The 21143-nt window shown below is 45.3% G+C and overlaps 2 protein-coding genes across 11 annotated transcripts in view; one reads left to right on the top strand and one right to left on the bottom strand.

The window, feature by feature from the left end:
- The first annotated feature begins 2957 nt into the window (after positions 1-2957).
- On the top strand, positions 2958-4751 carry GAMT (guanidinoacetate N-methyltransferase). Its single transcript, XM_031651713.1, has 3 exons — positions 2958-3025; positions 4402-4581; positions 4697-4751. The coding sequence occupies exons 1-3, from the start codon at positions 2958-2960 to the stop codon at positions 4749-4751; spliced, it is 303 nt and encodes a 100-aa protein (XP_031507573.1).
- A 1275-nt stretch (positions 4752-6026) lies between these two features.
- The window catches only part of COPS7B (COP9 signalosome subunit 7B), a 28128-nt gene continuing 13011 nt past the window's right edge, over positions 6027-21143 (bottom strand). For 5 of the 10 annotated variants that reach the window (XM_021924124.2, XM_021924127.2, XM_021924126.2 and 2 more), the window contains 4 exons: positions 18965-19167; positions 16606-16711; positions 14024-14091; positions 6027-7771 (listed from right to left, as the gene is read on the bottom strand). In XM_021924124.2, the coding sequence (XP_021779816.1) occupies positions 7639-7771; positions 14024-14091; positions 16606-16711; positions 18965-19167 (510 nt within the window). In that variant the 3' untranslated portion in view covers positions 6027-7638. The remainder of the gene's footprint in view (positions 7772-14023; positions 14092-16605; positions 16712-18964; positions 19168-21143) is intronic. The other 5 variants (XM_009183308.4, XM_009183315.4, XM_003908077.5 and 2 more) reach the window with 2 other exon arrangements.

Here is a 21143-nt window from a genome sequence, read left to right as displayed (position 1 = left end):
GGTGGGCGCCTGTAGTCCCAGCTACTTGGGAGGCTGAGGCAGGAGAATGGCATAAACCCGGGAGGCGGAGCTTGCAGTGAGCTGAGATCTGGCCACTGCACTCCAGCCTGGGCGACAGAGCAAGACTCTGTCTCAACAACAACAACAACAACAAAAATACACATTAACAGGAGTTTGAAGGAAACTGATTTCAACTCTCATGGATAACTTCGAACGGTTCAAGACTTTAGTGGAAGTAGTAAACGCAGATATGGTGGAAACAGCAAGAGAACTAGAAGTGGAGCCTGAAGATGTGATTGAATTACTGTAATCTCATGACAAAATTTTAGTGGATGAGGAGTGCTTCTTATGGATGAGCAAAGAAAGTGGTTTCTGGCCTGTCGCAGTGGCTCGTGCCTGTACTCCTAGTACTTTGGGAGACCGAGATGTGCGGATCACTTGAGGTCAAGAGTTTGAGACCAGCCTGGCCAACAGGGTGAAACCCCCTTTCTACTAAAAATACAAAAATTAGTCAGGCATGGTAGTGGGTGCCTGTAATCCAGGCTACTTGGGAGGCTGAGGCAGGAGAATTGCTGAAACCCAGGAGGCAGAGGTTGCAGTGAACCAAGATAGTGCCACTGCACCTCAGCCTGGGTGACAAGAGCAAAACTCCATCTCAAAAAAAAAAAGCAGTTTCTTAAGATGGGATCTACTCCTGGTGAAGATGCTGTGAACACTGTTGAAATGACAGCAAAGGATTTAGAATATTATACAAACTTAGTTGATAAAGCAGCAGCAGGGTTTGAGAAGACTCCAATTTTGAAATAAGTTCTACTGTGGGTAAAATGCATCAAACAGCATTACATGCTACAGAGAAATCTTTTGTGAAAGGAAGAGTCAATTAATGTGGCAAACTTCATCACTATCTTATTTTGAGAAATTGCTTCAGTCATCCTTGTCTTCAGCAACCACCACCCTGACTGGTCAGCAGATATCAACATTGAGGCAAGATCCTCCACCAGCAAAAAGATTATGACATGCTGAAGGCTCGTTCATTAGCATTTTTTAGCAGTAAAGCATTTTCAGTTAACGTACGTACTTTTTTTATATATATAATGCTATTGGGTACTTAATAGGCTACAGTATAAACACAGCTTTTAGATGCACTGGGAAATCAAAAACTTCATGTGACTTACTTTACAACACTATTTGCTTTATTGCAGTGGTCTGGAACCAAATCCACAGTATCTCCAAGGTATGCCTGTAGAACGGTCAAGATGTGGTGAATCAGATACACGACAGAGGAGTTAAGGATGAAACCCCAGTTCTTGCTCAGGCAAATGGCTGTTATGAACTGAACTGTCTCTCTCCCAAAACTCACTGTTCAAGTCCTAACCCCCAATGTGACTGTATTTAGTGACAGGGCCTTTAAAGAGGCAATTCAGGTTAAATGAGGTCCTAAGGGTGGGGCCCTAATCCAATAGGACCAATGTCCTTATAAGCCGAAGAGACACCAGACAGATGTGTGCAGAGTGAAGAGGCCTGGCCTGGTGTAGTGGCTCATGCCTATAATCCCAGCACTTTGGGAGGCCAAGGCAGGCAGATTGCTTGAGCTCAGGAGTTCCAAACCAGCCTGGGCAACATGGTGAAACCCTATCTCTACCAAAAATACAAAAAATTAGCCAGGCATGATGGCATGCACCTGTAGTCCCAGCTACTTGAGAGGCTGAGCTGGAAGGAATCGCTTGAGCCCAGGAGGTTGAGGGGGCAGTGAGCTGTCATTGTGCCACTGCACTCCAGCCTGGGTGACAGAGCAAGACCCCGTCTCACAAAAAAAAAAAAAAGAGAGAGAGAGAGAGAAAAGGCCATGTGAGGACACAGCAAGACAGCCATCTGCGAGCCAAGGAGAGAGGCCTCAGGAGAAATCAAACCTCCTGACACTGTGATCTTAGACTTCAAGCCTCTAGAACTGTGAGAAAAGAAATTTCTGTTGCTTTGGCCTAGTCTGTGGCATCTTGTTATGGTAGACTTAGCAAACTAATATACTTGGTGAATGGTGGGCGCCGATTACTGACTACAGGAGTGGACCTGGGAGATGGCAAGCAGAAATGTCCAGGTGGCTGCTGACTATACATGTTGGCAGAATAAGCCAGAGGTAGAGATTTGGGCATTATAAATGAAAGTGAAACCATGGCAGTGAATCATATAACTTCTGGAGATGTATAAAAGTAAAATGAGAAGGTCACAACGGAACCGTAGAAACACCTCTGACTCCAAAGGAAGAGATGCCCCTGAAGAAATTTTAAAATAGGCCAAGAAAGACAGGAAAATCCGGAGAGACTGGAGCCATGAAAACTAAGAGAACACTTAAAGAAGTGGGCCCAACAGTGCCAAGTGTAAGACAAAGATCAAGCCAGATAAAAACTAAGGATAGCAAGTCAGAGATTAATGGTCCCCTTGACAAGAAAATGATCAGCGGCTGGGTAGCAGTAGACGTCACATGTCAGTGAAGGAGAAGAGAGGGACAGAAAGGGTAGACAATTCTCAAGAAGCATGGTCATTAAAGATGAAAAAGGCAGTGGCTGGAAAGGGACATGAGGTTCAGGGAGGGTCCCTTTAAGTGTGAAATTATTCATCACCTACATCCATTAGAGGAGAGGCTAAAGACACGTAAGTGAAAACTTTGGGGAGAAAAGGGTAGACTGAAAAACAGAAAACGAAATGGCACAGGGGAATCACTGATACTCACATGGAAGGAGAGACGTCTTTTTCTCCCCAAGGAGGTAAGGACAGATGCAGATGAGTCTGTAGGTGGAAGATGACAAACTGAGGGTTTCTGCTTTCACCAGGAAGAAAGGATAGTCATCCAGTGAACATGAGAGGGTATGATACGGCAAACTATTTTAAGAAAATAGTGAAACTTTTTAAATGTTTTTGTTACGTTTTGTTTTTTTTTTCAGCAAGTCAAACCAGAGAAAATGATGAAACTTTTAACAGTGACAGCTGACTCGAGACAGATGGCCCTACAGCTGAGGACCCAGGTCAGGTTAGATGATGAATGTGTAGCGGCACCACTCCGCAGCTGTGAAACTTCTCCAGAAGTTGTTCGAGGAGGAAAGAGAAGTCATTAGAGCAGCCCACAGCAGTGTCTGCTGAGGAAAAGTCGCAGACCAATGCAAGAATGGCATAAACAACCCCAAGAAGAGCTGGGCTGCCGCCTGTCTCTGCATTCCCATCACTTCTTTCCTTGTTGGTTTCATCCTTAACCACGAAGAGCAGTTCTCATCCTTAAATACTGACTCAACACTTCCTTTTGATAATAAATACTTGCTTAGCATCTACCTTTACTGCCCGACAAGTCACAGACAATCTACTTAACAGACATAAGTTTAAAAGACCCACTGAATGCTCTAAGGGTAATATAAGCTAGATATAAAATGAAATTTACAATAAAATATGCATTTCCATCTGCATATCCCAAGCATAACTGCAAGAAACATGGAATGAAGCAGTGAGATGCTCCTGGCTATGTGCAGAATCCAGGAAGAAACAGGTACAATCACAGACTACTCAAGCCATGCTAGACTTGAAACTCAGATACCACGGGTAGCGTGATAGGTCCTTCGGGACCACCAAAAGTCAACCAATTGCCACATTTTTTAAAAAGTGAAGTCTCAGTCTGCCCGAAAAACAACTTTAGTACACAAACCAAAACACTTTGGTTTCAGGCAACCCAGCACCTCAGAAGTGGAGAAAACAACAAACATGTACACATATCACCAGCAGTTTATCACTTGAGCTTGTTTGGTCGCCACCCCATTTCCTGTGACTGAAGTGGGGAGAAGAGAATCTTACTATCGATGATGACCATCTTGGATTAGGACCACAGGAACGGGCTGTCCTGGGGGCTTTGACCACCTCCCTAATGTTACCCAAATAGGAACCATAACGCCTCTCATCTGAACAGAAAGAGCAAAAAGGGTTTGAGGAGGCAGAAAGCTCAGAGGTAAAGAATGTGGCTCAAGCAAGCCCACAGGCACTGCCATCGAGGTAATTCTCTTTAATACTGTGGTGTCTCCTTCCCTAAGATGTCTCACTGTTGATGAGGACATCTCTTTGGAATGTTCTAGTTATGTATAAAACACTTCTGCACATTTTAGACCTGAGCCCAGCTGCCAGGATGCCAGACAGAAAACTGCAGAGCTTGAAGGCCAAGCCTCCCACCAGAGTCCCAGCGGAGCAATGAACATCTGGCTGGGCCACTATTCCCACAATATCTGGAGGTCTCTATCCTATACTCTCTGCTTCCTTATTAAGTGGCTGGGTAGGTTTGGCAAGTAGAAATGAGGTGTGTGAAAAGCGAGATGGCTGCAGGGACTGGGCCCTGGCACATCAGGTTCCAAGCTGGGGCTCTATCTGCAGCAAGAGCACCCCCACTACAACCTCCATCACTGCCTTCACCACCTCCAAAGGGGGCCGAGTCCTAGATGTTGGCTTCGGCATGGCCACAAGAACATGGAAGGTGCAGGAGGTCTCCAACCAGGAACACTGGATCATGGAGCACAATGACAGCATCTTCCAGTGGCTCCAAGACTGGGCCCAGCAGCAGACACACAAGGTCATCCCCTTGAAAGTCCTGTGGAAGGAGGTGGCACTCACCCTGCTAGGTGGTCGCTTTGATGGGATCCTGTATGACGTGTACCCCCTGTAGAAGGAGACCTGACACACACACCAGCTCAACTTCATCGAGAACCCCACTTTTCACCTGCTGAAGCTGAAAGGGGTATTGTCCTCACCTACTGCTACCTCACCTCCTAGGGGCAGCTGATGAAGTCCAAGTACTCAGATGTCACCACCATCCAAGAAGCAGGTGCCTGTGCTATTGGAGGCAGACTTTCGGGGGAAGAACATTCTCAGGGCAGTGATGGCATTGGTCCTGCATATCATTATGTTGTCCCTGGTCACCAAGCCTTCAGACCACCCAGACCTGGCCAAACAACCCTCTGCCACCCCTCCTTAGTGGCTGGGAGCCCCGGCTCTGGCCTGTCACGGCTCCATGACTGATCCTGGCTGTGTCACTGTGCAGCTTTTCTGGCCTCTACAATGGGAACACTGCTGCTTCCCTGCCAGGGTCCTTGAGAACAAAATCAACACTAACACTGGTCTTGCCCCTCCCTCCCTCAAAATAAGGGCAAGATGAACCCTCAGAGGAACAGCAGCAGGTAGAGGGGTAGCAAGGGTCAAGTGTGGATAGCAGACTGTAGATGAGAATGTAACAGAGCAGATGACAGGATGTGCAAGTCACGAGATCTAAGAGTTCTCATTTTGCCACTTACCACCAGGACACTTCAAATCTTTGGGACTGTCTTCTCATATGCAAAGCGAGGATGGTTGCCCTTACCCACCTTAGAAGACTGTTTGGGTGGAAGGGACTGAATGACTTATTGTATGCAAACACACTTTGTAAAGCACTTTAGAGACAAGTTACTATTGTTGCCATCATTATTTTTTAGGAAGCTGAATCATGGAGAGGACCCTTAGGGCCTTGGGGCAATCATATAAGGAATGGCCACAGACTTCATACAAGTCAAACCATGTCTCCTAGTCTACTTGCCAGTGGGAAAAACAAGGATGAAAGAAAACTTGCTGAGAGTGACTGTGCCTGTTTGAAGTCTAGAAAGAATAGCTGGGAAAACCTGTAAGGTTGAAAGGTGTTTCGCTTCTCTTAGGGTTTTTATCTTTCTCTTAGGGTTTTTATCTGTAGCAGAGATGGGATCTCACTATGTTGTGTGGGCTGGCCACAAATTCTCGGGCTCAAACGATCCTCCCACCTCAGCCTCCCAAAGTGCTGGGATTATGGGCATGAGTCACTGCGCCCAGTGCTCTTAGGCTTTTTAGGAAATATACTTTCCCCAAAATTTTCCTAAGATTTGTTCCACCTAGATATCACCCAAAAGGATTTGGTGGTGAAATCGGTATGGGTACAGGCTTCCTCACCAAGGAATGCTTGGACACCTGAGTAATGAATTTCCAATGAAGACATGGGATGCAGGAAGTGCCACATTTATTTCATAACAGAACCCCTTTTCCACAGAGTATCTGACAGGGGGTTTCATGAAACATATTTTGGAAATTAAAGTGAACTCTCCACTTGGGCATAATGTTATATGGGCACATGGATTGGCTTAAAAAGGAAACAAGAATACTTCAACATTTGATCAACAGTAGGCAGTTGCTGGACATTTTAGAAAAAGGAGAAATCCATTGTTTGACCATGGCTAAACATGGGGAAACAGTATCACATTTTCCTGAACCACCCTAATCCCAGCCCTTCAAGATCTTATGCACCCCAAACCCCAGTCACATACATTAAATCTACACTTTATTTGTTTGTTGTAAAATGTGCTTTTTCCTCAATGAACTTTAATATCAGTCCAGGATCTCCACCTCCCCTTACACACACACACACACACACACACACACACACACGCACGCGCCACCCTCCAACCATGTGAAAAATCCCCGGCGATTAGTCTATAACAAATATTGACACGAGGAGGGACAAAACCATGTTGAAATGTATTAGAATCAGAACCTGTACAAAAAAAAAAATTAAAATATAACCTGAAACTGTTCAAGTTCAGAAGTCTAGTTAAGTCCTTTTCTCTTGCCAGGAGAATGCCATCATCAGAGGGCTCTGGGTCATCAGCCAAGGAGGGGTGAAAAGACAGAAGCAGCAACAGGTCCTTCAGCAGACAGAGGGGCATCGGTGCCACCATCCCTACCCAGGTGCAGCCAGGAGGAGTTAAAGATCTCGGGAGAGCAAGTATTAGCCGGCAGTTCCAGTGGGCAGCTGGGGCCTACACACCGAAAACAAGGCTGAGTAGTCAGAGGCAGCAGGAGGAGCGACCAGAAGAGAACGCCACGCTGGAAGGAACCATTTCTGCCACCCAGCAGACCCACAGCACCCTCTGTCTGTGCTCAGATACCAGAGGTTAGTCAACCCAGCGCTCCCAACTAATTGGAGATCGGAGCTGGGCTTAAGAGGCTGAAAACCCGTGGGTTTAGTAAACATAGCCCAGCATCACGTCCCTCCACGGCCTGAACTGGAGCTGCCAACAAGGGATGAGGCAAGAGAGGGAAAGCAGCGCATCTTGACGCCTGACTAGAGATCGCTGCACCATCGTGAGGACTGTGGTACGAGGGGCTGGAGAGGAGCGCCCCCTCCTCACAAGGGGAGGGGCCTCCTTCACAATCATCCCTGGGGGCTGGTTAAAGCTGCCTCCGGCTTATAACCAGCCTGACAAAATGACATGGAGCAAAAGAAAAACTGGGAGGGACACAAGCCCTTACACAGAGACAAGAACCTCCTGGAGGGAAGCTGGGCAGTGTCTGACCCTGTTGGGATGGCATCGGTGGAGCCCCTGAGTCTGAAGGGAACAACTGGGGAAGGAGGGAGTGGGTGAGGGGGAGTTAACAGTTTTTCTGGAACAGTACCACAGGGTGGGGAGGCGCTGGTGAGGGGACGGGCAGGTCTGGAACTCACTGTAGGTAGAGAGGGGAGGAAATGGGCCCTTGGTGTCCCCTCCCCACCTGACCCAGGCCTGGTGAGTGCCAGCTGCCCCAGCCGGCCCTAGTGGCGGCTGGAGACCAGACCTTTCACTTTGGACATCTTCTTGGTGGGCTGCCTCTGCTCAGCGTGAGGCGGACACTCCCGTTCAGCCAGCTGCTGCTCCATCTCCTGAGCCGAGGAGGATGCGGTGGCTTTGAGTGTCTTCTTGATGTTGGTAACCTGGTGGGGAGACAGAGAATTGGAGCGTTCAGCCTGTATGTGCTCACCAAAACTTGTTCTCACTATGTCTTCACTTCAGACAGGAAGCTAAAATCCTCTACAAGAAAACCTGAAATTCTCTTCAGAAATCCAGATGAGGAGAAACAAGCCTGGGCTACTCACAGCAGATCTGTGGAAATGAATCAAGCAAAAAAGTAGGACTAATGCTCTCCTGGTTGAAACAAATGGAAGGGGACCATTTAGCAAAGAGGCACAATACCAACAGTGAAACAAAGTCATGATTAAAATGTCCTCAGAAAAAGAAAGAGAGACCCAAGAATTCTGCACTCCGCTGTTATTCATGTATAAAACCACAAATAGTTTCATAAAAACTTAGGGAATACAGCTCCATGAACCCTTCTTGAATAAACCAGTAGAGGATGAACTTCAGCCAACTAAGCGAGAAATGAAGAAAATGTAATAAAAGTACTAGCAAAATGCTATGACACTACTGTGTGCAGTATACGTTTCTTTCACTTAACGAAGTACAGACTGGAAATACTTAAGCAGCTCTTGAACATTTTTCCACGTCATAACAGATATCCTCTGTGACATGTGAATCCTATTCTACTGGGAGGGTTCTCCGGTTTTTTGAATTGGTTCCTCGTTTGGGTTTCAGTGCTACTCTGAACAGCCCTCTATGTTTACGTTTGCATACTTCTGTGAACATCCATGGAAGATACTCCTAGAAGTGAGCTTTCCAGATCAAAGTGGATTTACATTTTACATTCGAATCAGTACTGCTATATTGCCTGCTGAAAGGTGACTGATCCAAACCTTTGCTCCTCAGTTCGTTGAGAGGAAGAAACAGCAGGAAGAGGATGGTGGTGGTAGGGAAGAACTGTGCAGTCAAATAAGTAATAGCTTTTTTAGTCTCTTTTTTTTTTTTTTTTGGAGACAGAGTCTTACACCGTTGTTCTGGATGGAGTATGGTGGCGCCATCACAGCTCACTGTAGCCTCAACTGCCCTGCTTAAGTGATCCTCCCACCTCAGCCTCCTGAGCAGCTTGGACCACAGGTGCTTGCCACCATGCCTGGCTAATTTTTAAAAAATTATTTGTAGAGACAAGGTTTCACCATGTTGTCCAGGCTGTTCTCAAACTCCCAGGGTCAACTGACCCTCCTACCTCAGCCTCCCAAAGTGCTGGGATTACAGGCATGAGCCACCACACCCAGCCAGTTTTCCACACAGTGAAAAGGAGCTGTCAGGGTCAAAACTTCTGAACAGTCAGAATATCTCATGAGCTTGAGAGTAAGAGACAGCCCAAATGGAAAGACAAAACAATGCTATGAGAGTGAGACAAAAATTGGGTTCCTGGAGGAGAGCCATCATCTACAGAATCCACCTTAACTAGATCATAAATTATTTTCTGTTGTCACTATTTTGAGACGGGGGGAAGAGCCATGCCCCAAACTTCTGTAACCTCAATCAACACTGTAGCCTTTCTGAAGAGAGAGTGACAGAGGACTGTGGGCTGGAACAGTCATTACAGAGGGCAGGCTGGGCATGGTGGCTCACACCTATACTCCTAGCACTTTGGGAGGCTGAGCAAAGAGGATTGCTCAAGAGCAGGTGTTCAAGACCAGCCTGGGCAACATAGTGGGACCCTTAAAAAAATATATATATACACACACACACACACACACATATATAATTAGCCAGGTATGGTGGCATGCACCTGTAGTCCCAGCTACTCAAGTGGCTGAGGCAGGAGGATCGCTTAAGCCCAGGAGGTAGAGGCCACAGTGAGCCATGTCTGCACCACTGCACTCCAGCCTAGGTGACATTCAAGTGAGACCTTATCTCAACAACAACAAAAAGAAATTAAAGACAAAAACAATTAGCCTGGTGTGGTGGCACACGCTTATAGTCCTAACTATTCAGCAGGCTGAGGCAGGAGGATCACTTACATCCAGGAGTTTGAGGCTGCAGTGAGCTATGATTACACCACTGTACTCCAGCCTGGGTGACACAGCAAGACCCAGTGCCTAGAAATAAATATATCTATAAAATAAACAGAGAGGGGAGTCATCTCTGGGTTTATCCAGTGTCCTGCCAGACAAGAAAACACCATCTGGGAACCCAGAATCTGAGGCATCTCGCCCTCCCAGCAGCTCACTGCTGCTTTGGTGTATCTTATTCAGTGAGTCACCTGGCAAGGTGGTGAGTGAATGATCTGGAGCAAGTCAATGGCTTATCTCTTTCTCTGATAAAAGAGATATTATTTGTTTTACTTTAAGGCATTTTTTTTTTTAATAGAAATGGGATCTTGCTATGTTGCCTAGGCCGGCCTCAAACTTCTGGGCTCAACCAATTTGCCTGCCTCAGCCTCCTAAGTAGCTGGGACTACAGACACATACTGTCATCCCAGCTAAGGCATATTTTGATGACATTGGAGGAAAAATTAAGAAATCTGATTTCTCAGGGAACACTGCTTTATAAAATAACATTCTAAGGCTTCTTCAATTTGATATATTTTCAAAATATCCAGAAGATTATACGAGGTTAAAAAGGGCGTGACTTGACTTTATTTATTTGCATGTCAGTTACCTGTGCCTTCCAAAGAAGATCCTGCAATTTAACATTACCGAGGGAATGTGTTTTAAGGTTTCCCCAAAAGCTGACAAAATTTTAATCAAGAAAGACATTAGAAAACTAACAAGTTTTTGTTTCAAGGACTGTATTTCCAAAACGGTATCTTTCCAAGCAAATAATTACCTTTCCCATTTGGCAAAATAGCTTTATTAGAAATTTAAAAACAAAACCAAAAAAAATTCCTAATTTCATCTTGGCTGATAAACACTATTTAGCCTTATTTCCTCAAGTTATTTGTATAATAATTTTTACTAAACAATCAGCTTATACTACAAATAGTTTTCTACATTATTTAACATGTCTTAGATTTACTGACAGTCTCATAACCCCTGCATGAGTAAGGAAAAGACATTAATCCCCAAATAATGGTTATATTTTCAATCTGCTTCACCTGTGTTTTTGTAGCATAAAGTCATTACCGGTCTATCAGAAAGTAACACCGGCATTTATTTCTCTCTTTAGAGTGGCCCAAGGTGATCTGGGCTAGGTTTGGACTCAGAGTATCTATGGCTGGGCTGAGTGATGAGTCCCTGACCTGCCAGCCAAGGAGCAAACTCTGCCTGTGGCACATTCACCAAAGGCAATGCTCTGCTGCCAGCCTCTCAGCAACTGACCAGTTCAACTGACCCCCAAAGGCTTTGCTGTTTTACTCTTTTTCTTTTCAAAGCTCAACACTTCCAATGCTTCTCCTTCACAAAGCCACGAACTCACCATTCTCACTCTGGTCCCGAGGGAGCCTGCGTATCACCCTTCTGCAGTCTCAGAAGGGTAAGCCTTCTTCTTTTCTGTACTGCCACTCCTTACCATAACGCAGCCTCCCTCTCTCATGGTGACTCGATTCTGTTTAAAAGCCTTTGAGATTCAAGATCCTGTCAAAAGCTTTTGAGCAAATAAGTAGACAGAAGCATGGACGCTTTCCCCTGTCATTCAGATGCCTATTTACTTCCTCAAGCAATTTTGTCCTGTACAAACTGCTCTCTCATTCAGCTTTTTTAGGTGTCAGTAACCCTGATATGCAATAAAAAGAAATAAGACTTGGCTCAGGGAAAAACTCGGTTTTTTCTCCAATTCTGAAATACCAAGATTAGGTACCTTCCTTCCCACTCCTCAACACATGCCCCGCACTCAAGCCATCTCAGCCACACTCGTCCCCCACACCACACTTGGAAGCAGTCATTCCCCCATGCCCTTCTGTTTTTCATGCACCCTGTTGGGGGAGGTTCTGCTCCTCCCCAGGTCGCCCCTCTGATCCTGCCTGGAGAGTTGAGCACCAGGTCCACACAACCTGCCCTGACTGCTGCAGCCCACACTGATCTGCCACCCTTCAACCTGTACTTGCCTGGCAGTGCCTCTCACTCTTCGATGGCCTCCCACACCACTGCATCTCCTTCGTGTTTCAGATGCATACACCTCATTCCTCCAATAAGACTGCTGACAAATCTAAGTCCTCTATAGTTGTTACCACTTTGAGGCAAAATGTAAACATCCTGCAGAGGAAAGGAGGGCTTCTTGGGCAAGTCTCTAAGCCTAGGAAATGAGCCCTTTATCCTCCACAAAGGCCCGGCCTGGGCCGGGGCAGGGCCATGGCCCTCACACTGGGATCCATTACAGAGACACTTTGCTCAAGTTAGCTTTACCGCTGCATTTATAACACACAACTCACAAATGAGACTTCTGAAGCACTGACAGACTCTCCTAGCGAAAGGGGATCTTAAAAGTCAACTAGCTTCGGGCCGGGCACGGTGGCTCACGCCTGTAATCCCAGCACTTTGGGAGATGGGCGGATCACGAGGTCAGGAGATCGAGACCATCCTGGCTAACACGGTGAAACCCCGTCTCTACTAAAAATACAAAAAATTAGCCGGGTGCAGCGGCGGGCGCCTGTAGTCCCAGCTACACAGGAGGCTGAGGCAGGTGAACCTGGGAGGCGGAGCTTGCAGTGAGCCGAGATTGCGCCACTGCACTCCAGCCTGGGTGACAGAGCGAGACGCCGTCTCAAACACAAAAAAAAAACAAAAAAACAAAAACAAAAAAAAAAAAGTCAACTAGTTTCTTCCAGAAGCTGGGCAGTTGTAAGCGCAGACAGCTCCTTCTAGGACTCCAAATTGGCCACTCCGGTAGGTCAACCAATTAAACGCATTTTGGCCTTGTGGACTTTCTTAAAAATTCCAATTCCTCTTCCACAGAGCCACCCTTCAACTGACAACAAATATCATCCCCACAGACTTGTCTTCTTTTACCTAAATTCGGTAGAGTCCTTAACGACTTTCTTCCTCCAGTGGCCTGGCTTACAGGCTCCTCAAAACATGAACCTCAGAAATTTTCAAGTAGGATTGCACTGCTAGCAAAAATGCAGCCTAGTTCCATCAGAGACCTTAAATATTTAGGCAAAAGGAGAAAGAGCTTCCTGTGACAGGAAACCTTCCTTCAGTTGAGGCGCAAAGAAAGGCAGATGAGAGGAAATGCAGTGCACAGTTGGAAAAGTGCTACAAAGAAAAAGAGAACTGGGTGATGGAGAGAGCACCCCTCTCCAAGAGGCACCAGGAAGCATACTTTTGGTGCACTGTATAAACCTCAAGATTGTCACTAACTCCTAGGGGATTTTCTACATAATGGAAAACAGAGCTTACTTTGTCCAGTTACACTTTACAAACTCCATGACTGGAATATAGCCTACTTTGTAAACGTAGCAATAGTTATAAATTAACATTCCATATAACATCAGACATAGGCACATCCAAATATAAAGAAAAATGAGGCCGGGTGCAGTGGTTCAGGCCTGTAATCCCAGCACTTTGGGAAGCCGAGGCAGGCGGATCACTTGAGGTCAGGAAGTTAAGAACAACCTGGCCAACATGGCGAAACCCTGTCTCTACTAAAAATACAAAAATTAGCTGGGCGTGGTGGCAGGTGCCTGTAATCCCAGCTACTCAGGAGGCTGAGGCACGAGAATTGCTTGAACCCAGGAGATGGAGGTTGCAGTAGTGAGCCAAGATCACGCCACTGCACTCCACCCTAGGCAACAGAGTGAAACTCCATCTCAAAAAAAAAAAAAAAGAAAAGTGAGTTTGGCATGGTGGCTCACGCCTGTAATCCCAACAAAGAGGGAGCCAGAGGTCGGAGGATAGTTTGAGGTGAGGCGTTCAAGACCAGCCTGAACAACACAGCAAAACCCAGTTCTCCATAAAAAAAAAAAGAAAAGAAAAGAAAAGAAAAATATCAGCCAGGTGTGGTAGCATACACCTGTAGTCCTAGCAACTTGGGAGGCTGAGGTGGAAAGACTGCTTGAGCCCAGGAGGTTGAGGGTGCGGCGAGCTGTGTGTGCACCACTGCACTCCAAGCACTCCAGCCTGGGTGATAGACTGAGACAGTCTCTCAAAAAGAAAATACTTTACAAAATCAAATTTAAATGTGGAAGTGCTTTGTAATGTTCTAAGTATTACCTCCCCACCACAGTGCTTTCTCAGAAATAATGAAACAGCTCATAATGGTCCCCCAGGTATGCTGGAACTAGAACTAACATGGGTTTCCACAAAAGCCTAAACGGAAAGAATATTCTTCCACAGTCTGCGATAGGGCTGACTTCAGTAAGGAGGGCTCTTAAAGCTACAACTCACCAGAAGAAAGCTGTTGTTATAAGATTCAGGAGGGGGACTTCACGTTTTTCCCTCTGAAAACAAGCAATCTAATTTAAGGACAAATAAAGAAAAGATCACCAATCAGTTGACAAAATCGGCTTTTAAAAGTTAGGCCAAGGGTAACAGAAGCATAAATACAAACAGAATACGACAGAATCACCCTGGTGCTTTGTAGACTTCTTTTTCTTTCAAGTCAGTAGCTATTTGGTGAGTACCTTCCGTGTGCCTCAAGTAGGTGGCAAGCAGCCTCCACCACTTAGCAGCGAGATCATGCATTTGCTAAATGGGAAAAATGACAAGGCCCTAAGCTGTGGCCATGCTCAGGGAACAGACCATACTGGTCTGGTTCAGATTTTCTAAAAGATTATTACGTCAACAGATTGTTTTAATTGGTGGTGGAGGTGGCCTTGGCCTTTTCCTCAGATTTCTTTTTCTCAAACTTAAATCCTTACCGCCACCTGCTGGCAGCACCAGGCTCTGCTAGTGCACACACCCATCCTCTGTGTTTAAATAACCAAAATTTAAAGAGTCTACGCTGTTGTGTAACTACACGGTGTGCCTCAAACTTTAGTCAGTGTCTCAAACTTTAGCCACGTGTCTACAATAGCTCTGTGCACACCCACCTTTCTTTTGTTGGATGCTATTTATCATGAAAATAAACGTGAACAGTTCACATTCTAAAACTAGTATCATTCACCTTCGTTAATGACCTTGATACCAAAGATTCGGTAGTGTGGTTAGCCTCCCAACCTCACTTTGTACAGAGTTTGATTTATAGGGAAGAATAAACAGAAAGGAGAGAGTGGTCAGCCCTTCCTACTTTGTTCAGACCTCAATCCCAAGAGAAAGGGCCACCATCATCAAGAGGGTGGTTGCACAGCTTATTAGAAAAACAGCAGGCTGATTTTCCTAATTGTCTTTGCTTTGGGCTGTTAAATGTAGTTCATACTTCCTTGCCCAGGCTGGTCTCGAACTCCTGGACTCAAGCAATCCTTCCTCCTCGGTCTCTCAAAGTGTTGGGATTACAGGTGTGAGTTACTATACTCAGCCTCATACTTCCTTGGCTAGTAGGATTAAACATGGTCTATGAATTGAACATCCACAGAGTATACGTATATAGGGTGGTGTGTGTGTGTATTCAAAAAAAATTAGCTCAAGTTCATGAAAAGCAGAGTGCAGCAGTCCACTGACACACTTTCATGGTGTGCCAGAAATAGTCAGTTGAACATCTGAGTACCTACTATGGGTTAGGCATGGGACCAGAAGCTCGCCTTACAAATAGGATACAAGTTTTATTTTCAAGAAGTGCATATAACAGTACAGGGAATCACTCCAAATTTCACAAATCCCCCTTTGAAAGGCACATCTACTCATCTCTTATGCTTCTTAGCTGCAATTCTGGGTCCCACTCTGCCATACTCTTAGACACCTGATTTTCAAAATTCATTAAGCATCATTAATACTTCAAACCCCATCCGCCCTAGAAAAGAACTTCCAATGCTACAGAAAATCAGTGCTTCTGATCTTCAGGGCTTCAAATAAATTCTGAAGTGAGGTCACTTCATGTGTCAGGTTACACGTACACAAATGCCCATAACGCAAAGGCTGGGGCCCACATCTGTCCAGGAAGCTAAAAGTTTCCTCAACAGCCAGGTGTCACAAAACCACGCTTACATCCTTTTAACTTCACTTGCAGCTCATCTGCCAAATTTTATCCCTTTCTTCTTTCCATATGAAATATGTCACGCATTTTACACATTTATAATATATATGTACAGTTCAGACAAAAAGAATAAAATGAAACTAGGTGCCCACCACGCAACTTAAGAAGCAGAACATTCCCAGGGCCTTGAAGCCCCACATGCCCCTGCCCAGCTGTACCCCTCCCTCCACTCTACCTGGTAACTTATCACCATCCTTCTATCCATTTTTTTTTTTTTTTTTTTTTTTTGGAGACGGAGTCTCGCGCTGTGTCACCCAGGCTGGAGTGCAGTGGCGCGATCTCGGCTCACTGCAAGCTCCGCCTCCCAGGTTCAGGCCATTCTCCTGCCTCAGCCTCCGAGTAGCTGGGACTACAGGCGCCCGCCACCACGCCCGGCTAGTTTTTTGTATTTTTAGTAGAGACGGGGTTTCACCATGTTAGCCAGGATGGTCTCGATCTCCTGACCTCGTGATCCGCCCGCCTCGGCCTCCCAAAGTGCTGGGATTACAGGCTTGAGCCACCGCGCCCGGCCCTTCTATCCATTTTTAAGATCCATCCCCAAACTCATTTTCTTTTGCTCTACAGCTGCAAAGTACATGTGTACTGAAACTACAACATTCTCTGTTCTCAAAGCCTGATCGATCACCCTATGCTGACCAGGAATCGGAAAAAACAGAGAACACCAAGAGTAGGAGCCGTGTCACACTCATCCCTGTACCCCAGCACCTAACCCAGGCCCATTTGTTGGTGACTGCTCGTTTCATCTACACCAAGATTCGCAAAACAAAAACATAAACACTGCAAAGGAATAAACAGGTATGCCCTGGAGAGAGAAACAAACGTTCCTTTCCTTCCTTACCTCTGCTTCTACCTGCTGCTGAGTTCGGTTATGGTTCTCTTTGTACTGGTTGGCTCTCAGAACTTGCTGCTCGATGCCCAGCAGAACTGCTTCACAGCCATCACACCTACAACGGAGAACACCAGCCCTGAGCTGCAGAATGGCCTGGGAAGTCTCTTCCAGGCTCCGAAATCTTCCTCCCCAACAGCTCTCCCCAGTATCTTACAGGGACCTCCTTTAATACTCCCTCTGCCACATCTCTTGCCCATTCACACGCGCCCAAAGACAAGTACTTATAAATACATAATGCAGGACATTAGGAGACAAATATGGTAGTCTGGGGCTAGTTTCTTAGAATACAGCTTTAATTCTCAACTGTGTATCTCATGGAAGATGGTTGTGTAGCACATACGATTAAAGAAGGTAGGACAGGCCGGGGGTAGTGGTTTCCACCTGTAATCCCAGCACTTTGGGAGGCCAGCGGAGGCGGGGGAGTGGATCACCAGGTCAGGAGTTCAAGACCAGCCTGGCCAACACAGTGAAGCCCCATCTCTACTAAAAATACAAAAATCAGCCCGGTGTGGTGGCAGGTGCCTGTAATCCCAGCTACTTGGGAGGCTGAGGCGGGAAAATCGCTTGAACCCAGGAGGCAGAGGTTGCAGTGAGCCAAGACCATACCACTACCACACTCCGGTCTGGGTGACAGAGTGAAACGCCATCTCAAAAAAAAAAAAAAAAAAGGTAGAATAGATTTTATAGATGGCACTGAGTAGTCCTTTTCTCAACAGTTTTCTCAACAGAAAAAAAAGATTTTCTAAAAGCATCCTGTTTTGAAGTTTCCTCCTTTTCTCAGAAGTTTAAGTTGCTTCCTAATTGCCATAACCCTCCTATTTTATCTTCTCCACTATTAATTTTTTTAAAAACGAAAAAGTTGAAAGACTACAATGAATATCCCCATTCCCTCCACTTAAGATCCAACAGTGTGAGCATTTTGCCATATATGTGGTACCCCTCAGCCTATCAATTTTGTTTCAATCTACCTCCAGCGCCTAAACATGAGTTGTAAGAGTCTCTACTAGTAAACATCCTGTGGTAACCAGTTAGCCTGGCACCTCCATGTCAAACATTTTGGGGGCTTAAAAACAGGAAACCAGACTATGGACATAAAAAGCTGTGTCAGCCATGTCAAAAACAGAATAGGACAGCCAATTTTTTGGCAGGTTCAGAAACTAGATTTCGTGTGCCAGACCATTTTCGTGTTGGGGTATTTCTAAGTTTATTTCTTATTTATCCTAAGTTTTGTAACCTATTGAAAACTTCTGCTTGTGTCAGATGTTGTACAGAGGTGTTTGGGGCTACACTTGAGACAGAAATTGGGGTGAGGAGTGAGCAACACATGTCCTGGGGTGTAAGAGTAGCTGAAGTGAGGGAAACTCAGCGGGCATCAGGCCCCAAGGAGTCAAAGTGGCACTGCTCCTCTCTGGATATGCTTCCTCGGGGATAAGCAGAGATTCTCTCTCTCCCAAACCTGTGCATGAAGCTCGCTGGCTCTGCTTCACAGCTCCCAACATGCCATGTGCATGCCTGGGAACACACTCTCCTCACCTCCAGGTATACTCTAATCCTGGTACTCCTTCAAAACTGAGCTAAAACTTCTCCAATCAGTCCATCTGACTTTATAAGCCCCAAATAATTTAAATCATTCCACAGTAAATCCTCATAGAACGTGTGACAGCTCTTGTAAATATCAAATTCCATTAAAACAGAGAAAACGCCAATGTCCCAATGCTTTTTATATACCAGAATATAGTTATCAAATATTCTTTGTATGAGTTGTATTCCAAGTTAAAATGACCTACTCCTTGTCTTCCATGTCCCTCATGGTGTTTCACAAACATTAGCCCAATATGTTACTGATTTTGAACATAAGTTCTTCTATCCAAATAATCTTATAAACATGTTAACTTCAACAGGGATAGAAAAAATAATAATAAAAACAAAGAATTTTACAAACACTAGCCTTCCTGAGTTTGGTCAAACCTGAGTGTGAGTTTGGAAAGGGCAGGACTAGCCTCACACAGCTAGGACACACAGACTCCACCTGCTAACCCTGGGCATTTTATAGCCCACTTTTAAATAGCTCCCAGTTGCATTTAAGGCAAGAACTATTTCACAACCAAGGCACCAGGAGGCCTGAAATGACTCCTGTTGTTGCACAGCTGTGATCACAAATGTAGCCCCACTCTCTGGCTCACTAAGCCCCAGCTCCCAGGTAGCCACAGGCCCACCCCAAACCCTCAGCTGACACCAGGAAATCACATTTTTGCAAGGAGAGGCACAAAAGACATACTAGATATCTCCCTCCTCCTTTCAGCCTCACCATTCATGCAGGGTCTTGACAATATTATTGATATCTTTCTTTCGGATGTCACGGCCAATGCAGAAATCCACTTCCAGCAGCTGGTTTCGCTGGTCCAGCTTGCCCTGGATGATGTCAGTGTAGACAGCCTCAATGATGAGGTCTTCTAGTTCCCGAAGATTCCGCATTTCCAGGTCTTTCAGCAACACGGAGTAGGGGATACACTGTAGATAAGGCCATGTGATCATGATAAAAACCATCTGGCAAGCATTCGCAAAAATGCAGGTATTATTCACATAGCCAACAGCTGCCTCTAGGCTCGGGAAATGCAGACTAGTGGTAATTATTAATAGCTAGGGCAACAAGAGGTGGATAAATGAACCATGAGACCTAAAAGACCCAACGACATCTAAGAAAGCAAACTCCTGGTTCTCTGCCTCCTTGGCTTCCCCCAGCCTTCAGATTTCACATGCTGCAGCATACTTGCAGAGATCCTAAAAACTTGTACCAGTGAAGAGAAAGGGAACTACTGAGTATATGCCACTCTGCCACCTTCTGGAATCTTTCAGACTTTGTCAGATCACCATAAATCTCCAGCAGATCCCAGTCACTGGAAAGAACTGGCTACTTGCCCAGCAGAGTGCAAAAAAAAAAAAAAAAAAAACTTGCAGGCCAGCACATCTACCTATAGGTGGCCAACAGGTACTGCCAGCTCAGACATCACTCTGAAGTTTGTATCTGTTTTCTCAGACACTTACAACCAATATGAATTCCCCAACAATAGTTCTTTATTGGGCTGTACCAACATTCTACATGACTCCAAGACTCCAGTTTTCTGCAAATCCTTTGCCACATCACTACTAGTTTGAACATTAACACAATGATCAAATCTGTAGAAACAAACACGAGGAAGATACATACAGAGAAGAGAGCAAATATACCTAGAAGGGTTTTCTATGGCTAAAGGCATAGATATCCATGGGCGGTGGGTGGACTTACAATGACAGGTTGCAGAAATGAGGAAAAGGGTCACTGTTACTTCTTTACTACACTTGAGAAGTCCACAATCAGGACAAGAAAAAAGGTCAGGTCCTCATTTCCCAACAAAATAGCCCTCCCACCTGAAATGCTAGGCTGAGAATCAGAAATGTGTCATTAGATCAGATAAACTGATTTCAGCAACCGAAATTGCAATCCAAGAACAAGACAGACCAAGTGCAGTGGCTCACACCTGTAATCCCAACACTTTGGGAGGCTGAGATGGGAGGATCACTTGAAGTCAGGAGTTTGAGACCAGCCTAGGCAACATGGTGAGACCCGTGTCTCAATTTAAAATTTTTTTTTAAGTTAAAAAGGCCAGGTAGGTGGCTTATGCCTATAATCCCCACACTTTGGGAGGCCAAGGTAGGCAGATCACCTGAGGTCAGGAGTTTGAGACCAGCCTGGCCAATATGGCAAAACCCCATCTCTACTAAAAATACAAAAATTAGCCGGGCATGGTGGCAGGTGCCTGTAATCCCAGCTACTCAGGAGGCTGAGGCAGAAGAATCGCCTGAACCCAGGAGGCAGAGGTTGCAGTGAGCCAAGATCACGCCACTGCACTCCAGCCTGGGTAATAAGAGCAAAACTCTGTCTTCCAAAAAAAAAAGAAAAGAAAGAAAGAAAAGAAAGAAAGAAAGAAAGAAAAGAAAGAAAAGAAAGGAAAGAAAGAAAGAAAGAAAGAAAGAAATAAATTAATTTATCTCTGAAGCTCAATCATGGAGGGGAAATGCTAAAACCAAATTTTTTAAAAGGCATAGTCCCACAGAAACTTAAGACACTTAGACTGGGATTAGGCAGAGAGCCAAAATCAACTATAAATTAACTAAATCTGGACCTTCATTATTAATGGCTATGAGCAGCTGGCTGCAAAGCTTCTTCTAAATCAACTGTGGGAGAGGACTTAAAGGTATAGGGGAGTGGTTGGTATCTTATACAAGGTTAGGGTCTAAAGTTAGCATACGAGGCAAAATTCCAATTAGTGTAATAAACCCTTGAAAATCCCAGAGAAAAGCAGTATATTAAAAATCTAACTGGGCATGGTGGCTCATGCTTGTAATCTCAGCACTTTGGGAGGCTGAAGTGGGTGGATCACCTGCAGTCAGGAGTTCAAGACCAGCCTGGCCAACGTGATGAAACCCTGACTCTACTAAAAAATATA

This window comes from Papio anubis, chromosome 10, assembly GCF_008728515.1.
Source record: "Papio anubis isolate 15944 chromosome 10, Panubis1.0, whole genome shotgun sequence".
In the NCBI taxonomy this organism is placed as follows: Eukaryota; Metazoa; Chordata; class Mammalia; order Primates; family Cercopithecidae; genus Papio; species Papio anubis.
The sequence above is the reverse complement of the archived record's forward strand: the minus strand, read 5'-3'. Positions and strand labels throughout refer to the sequence as shown.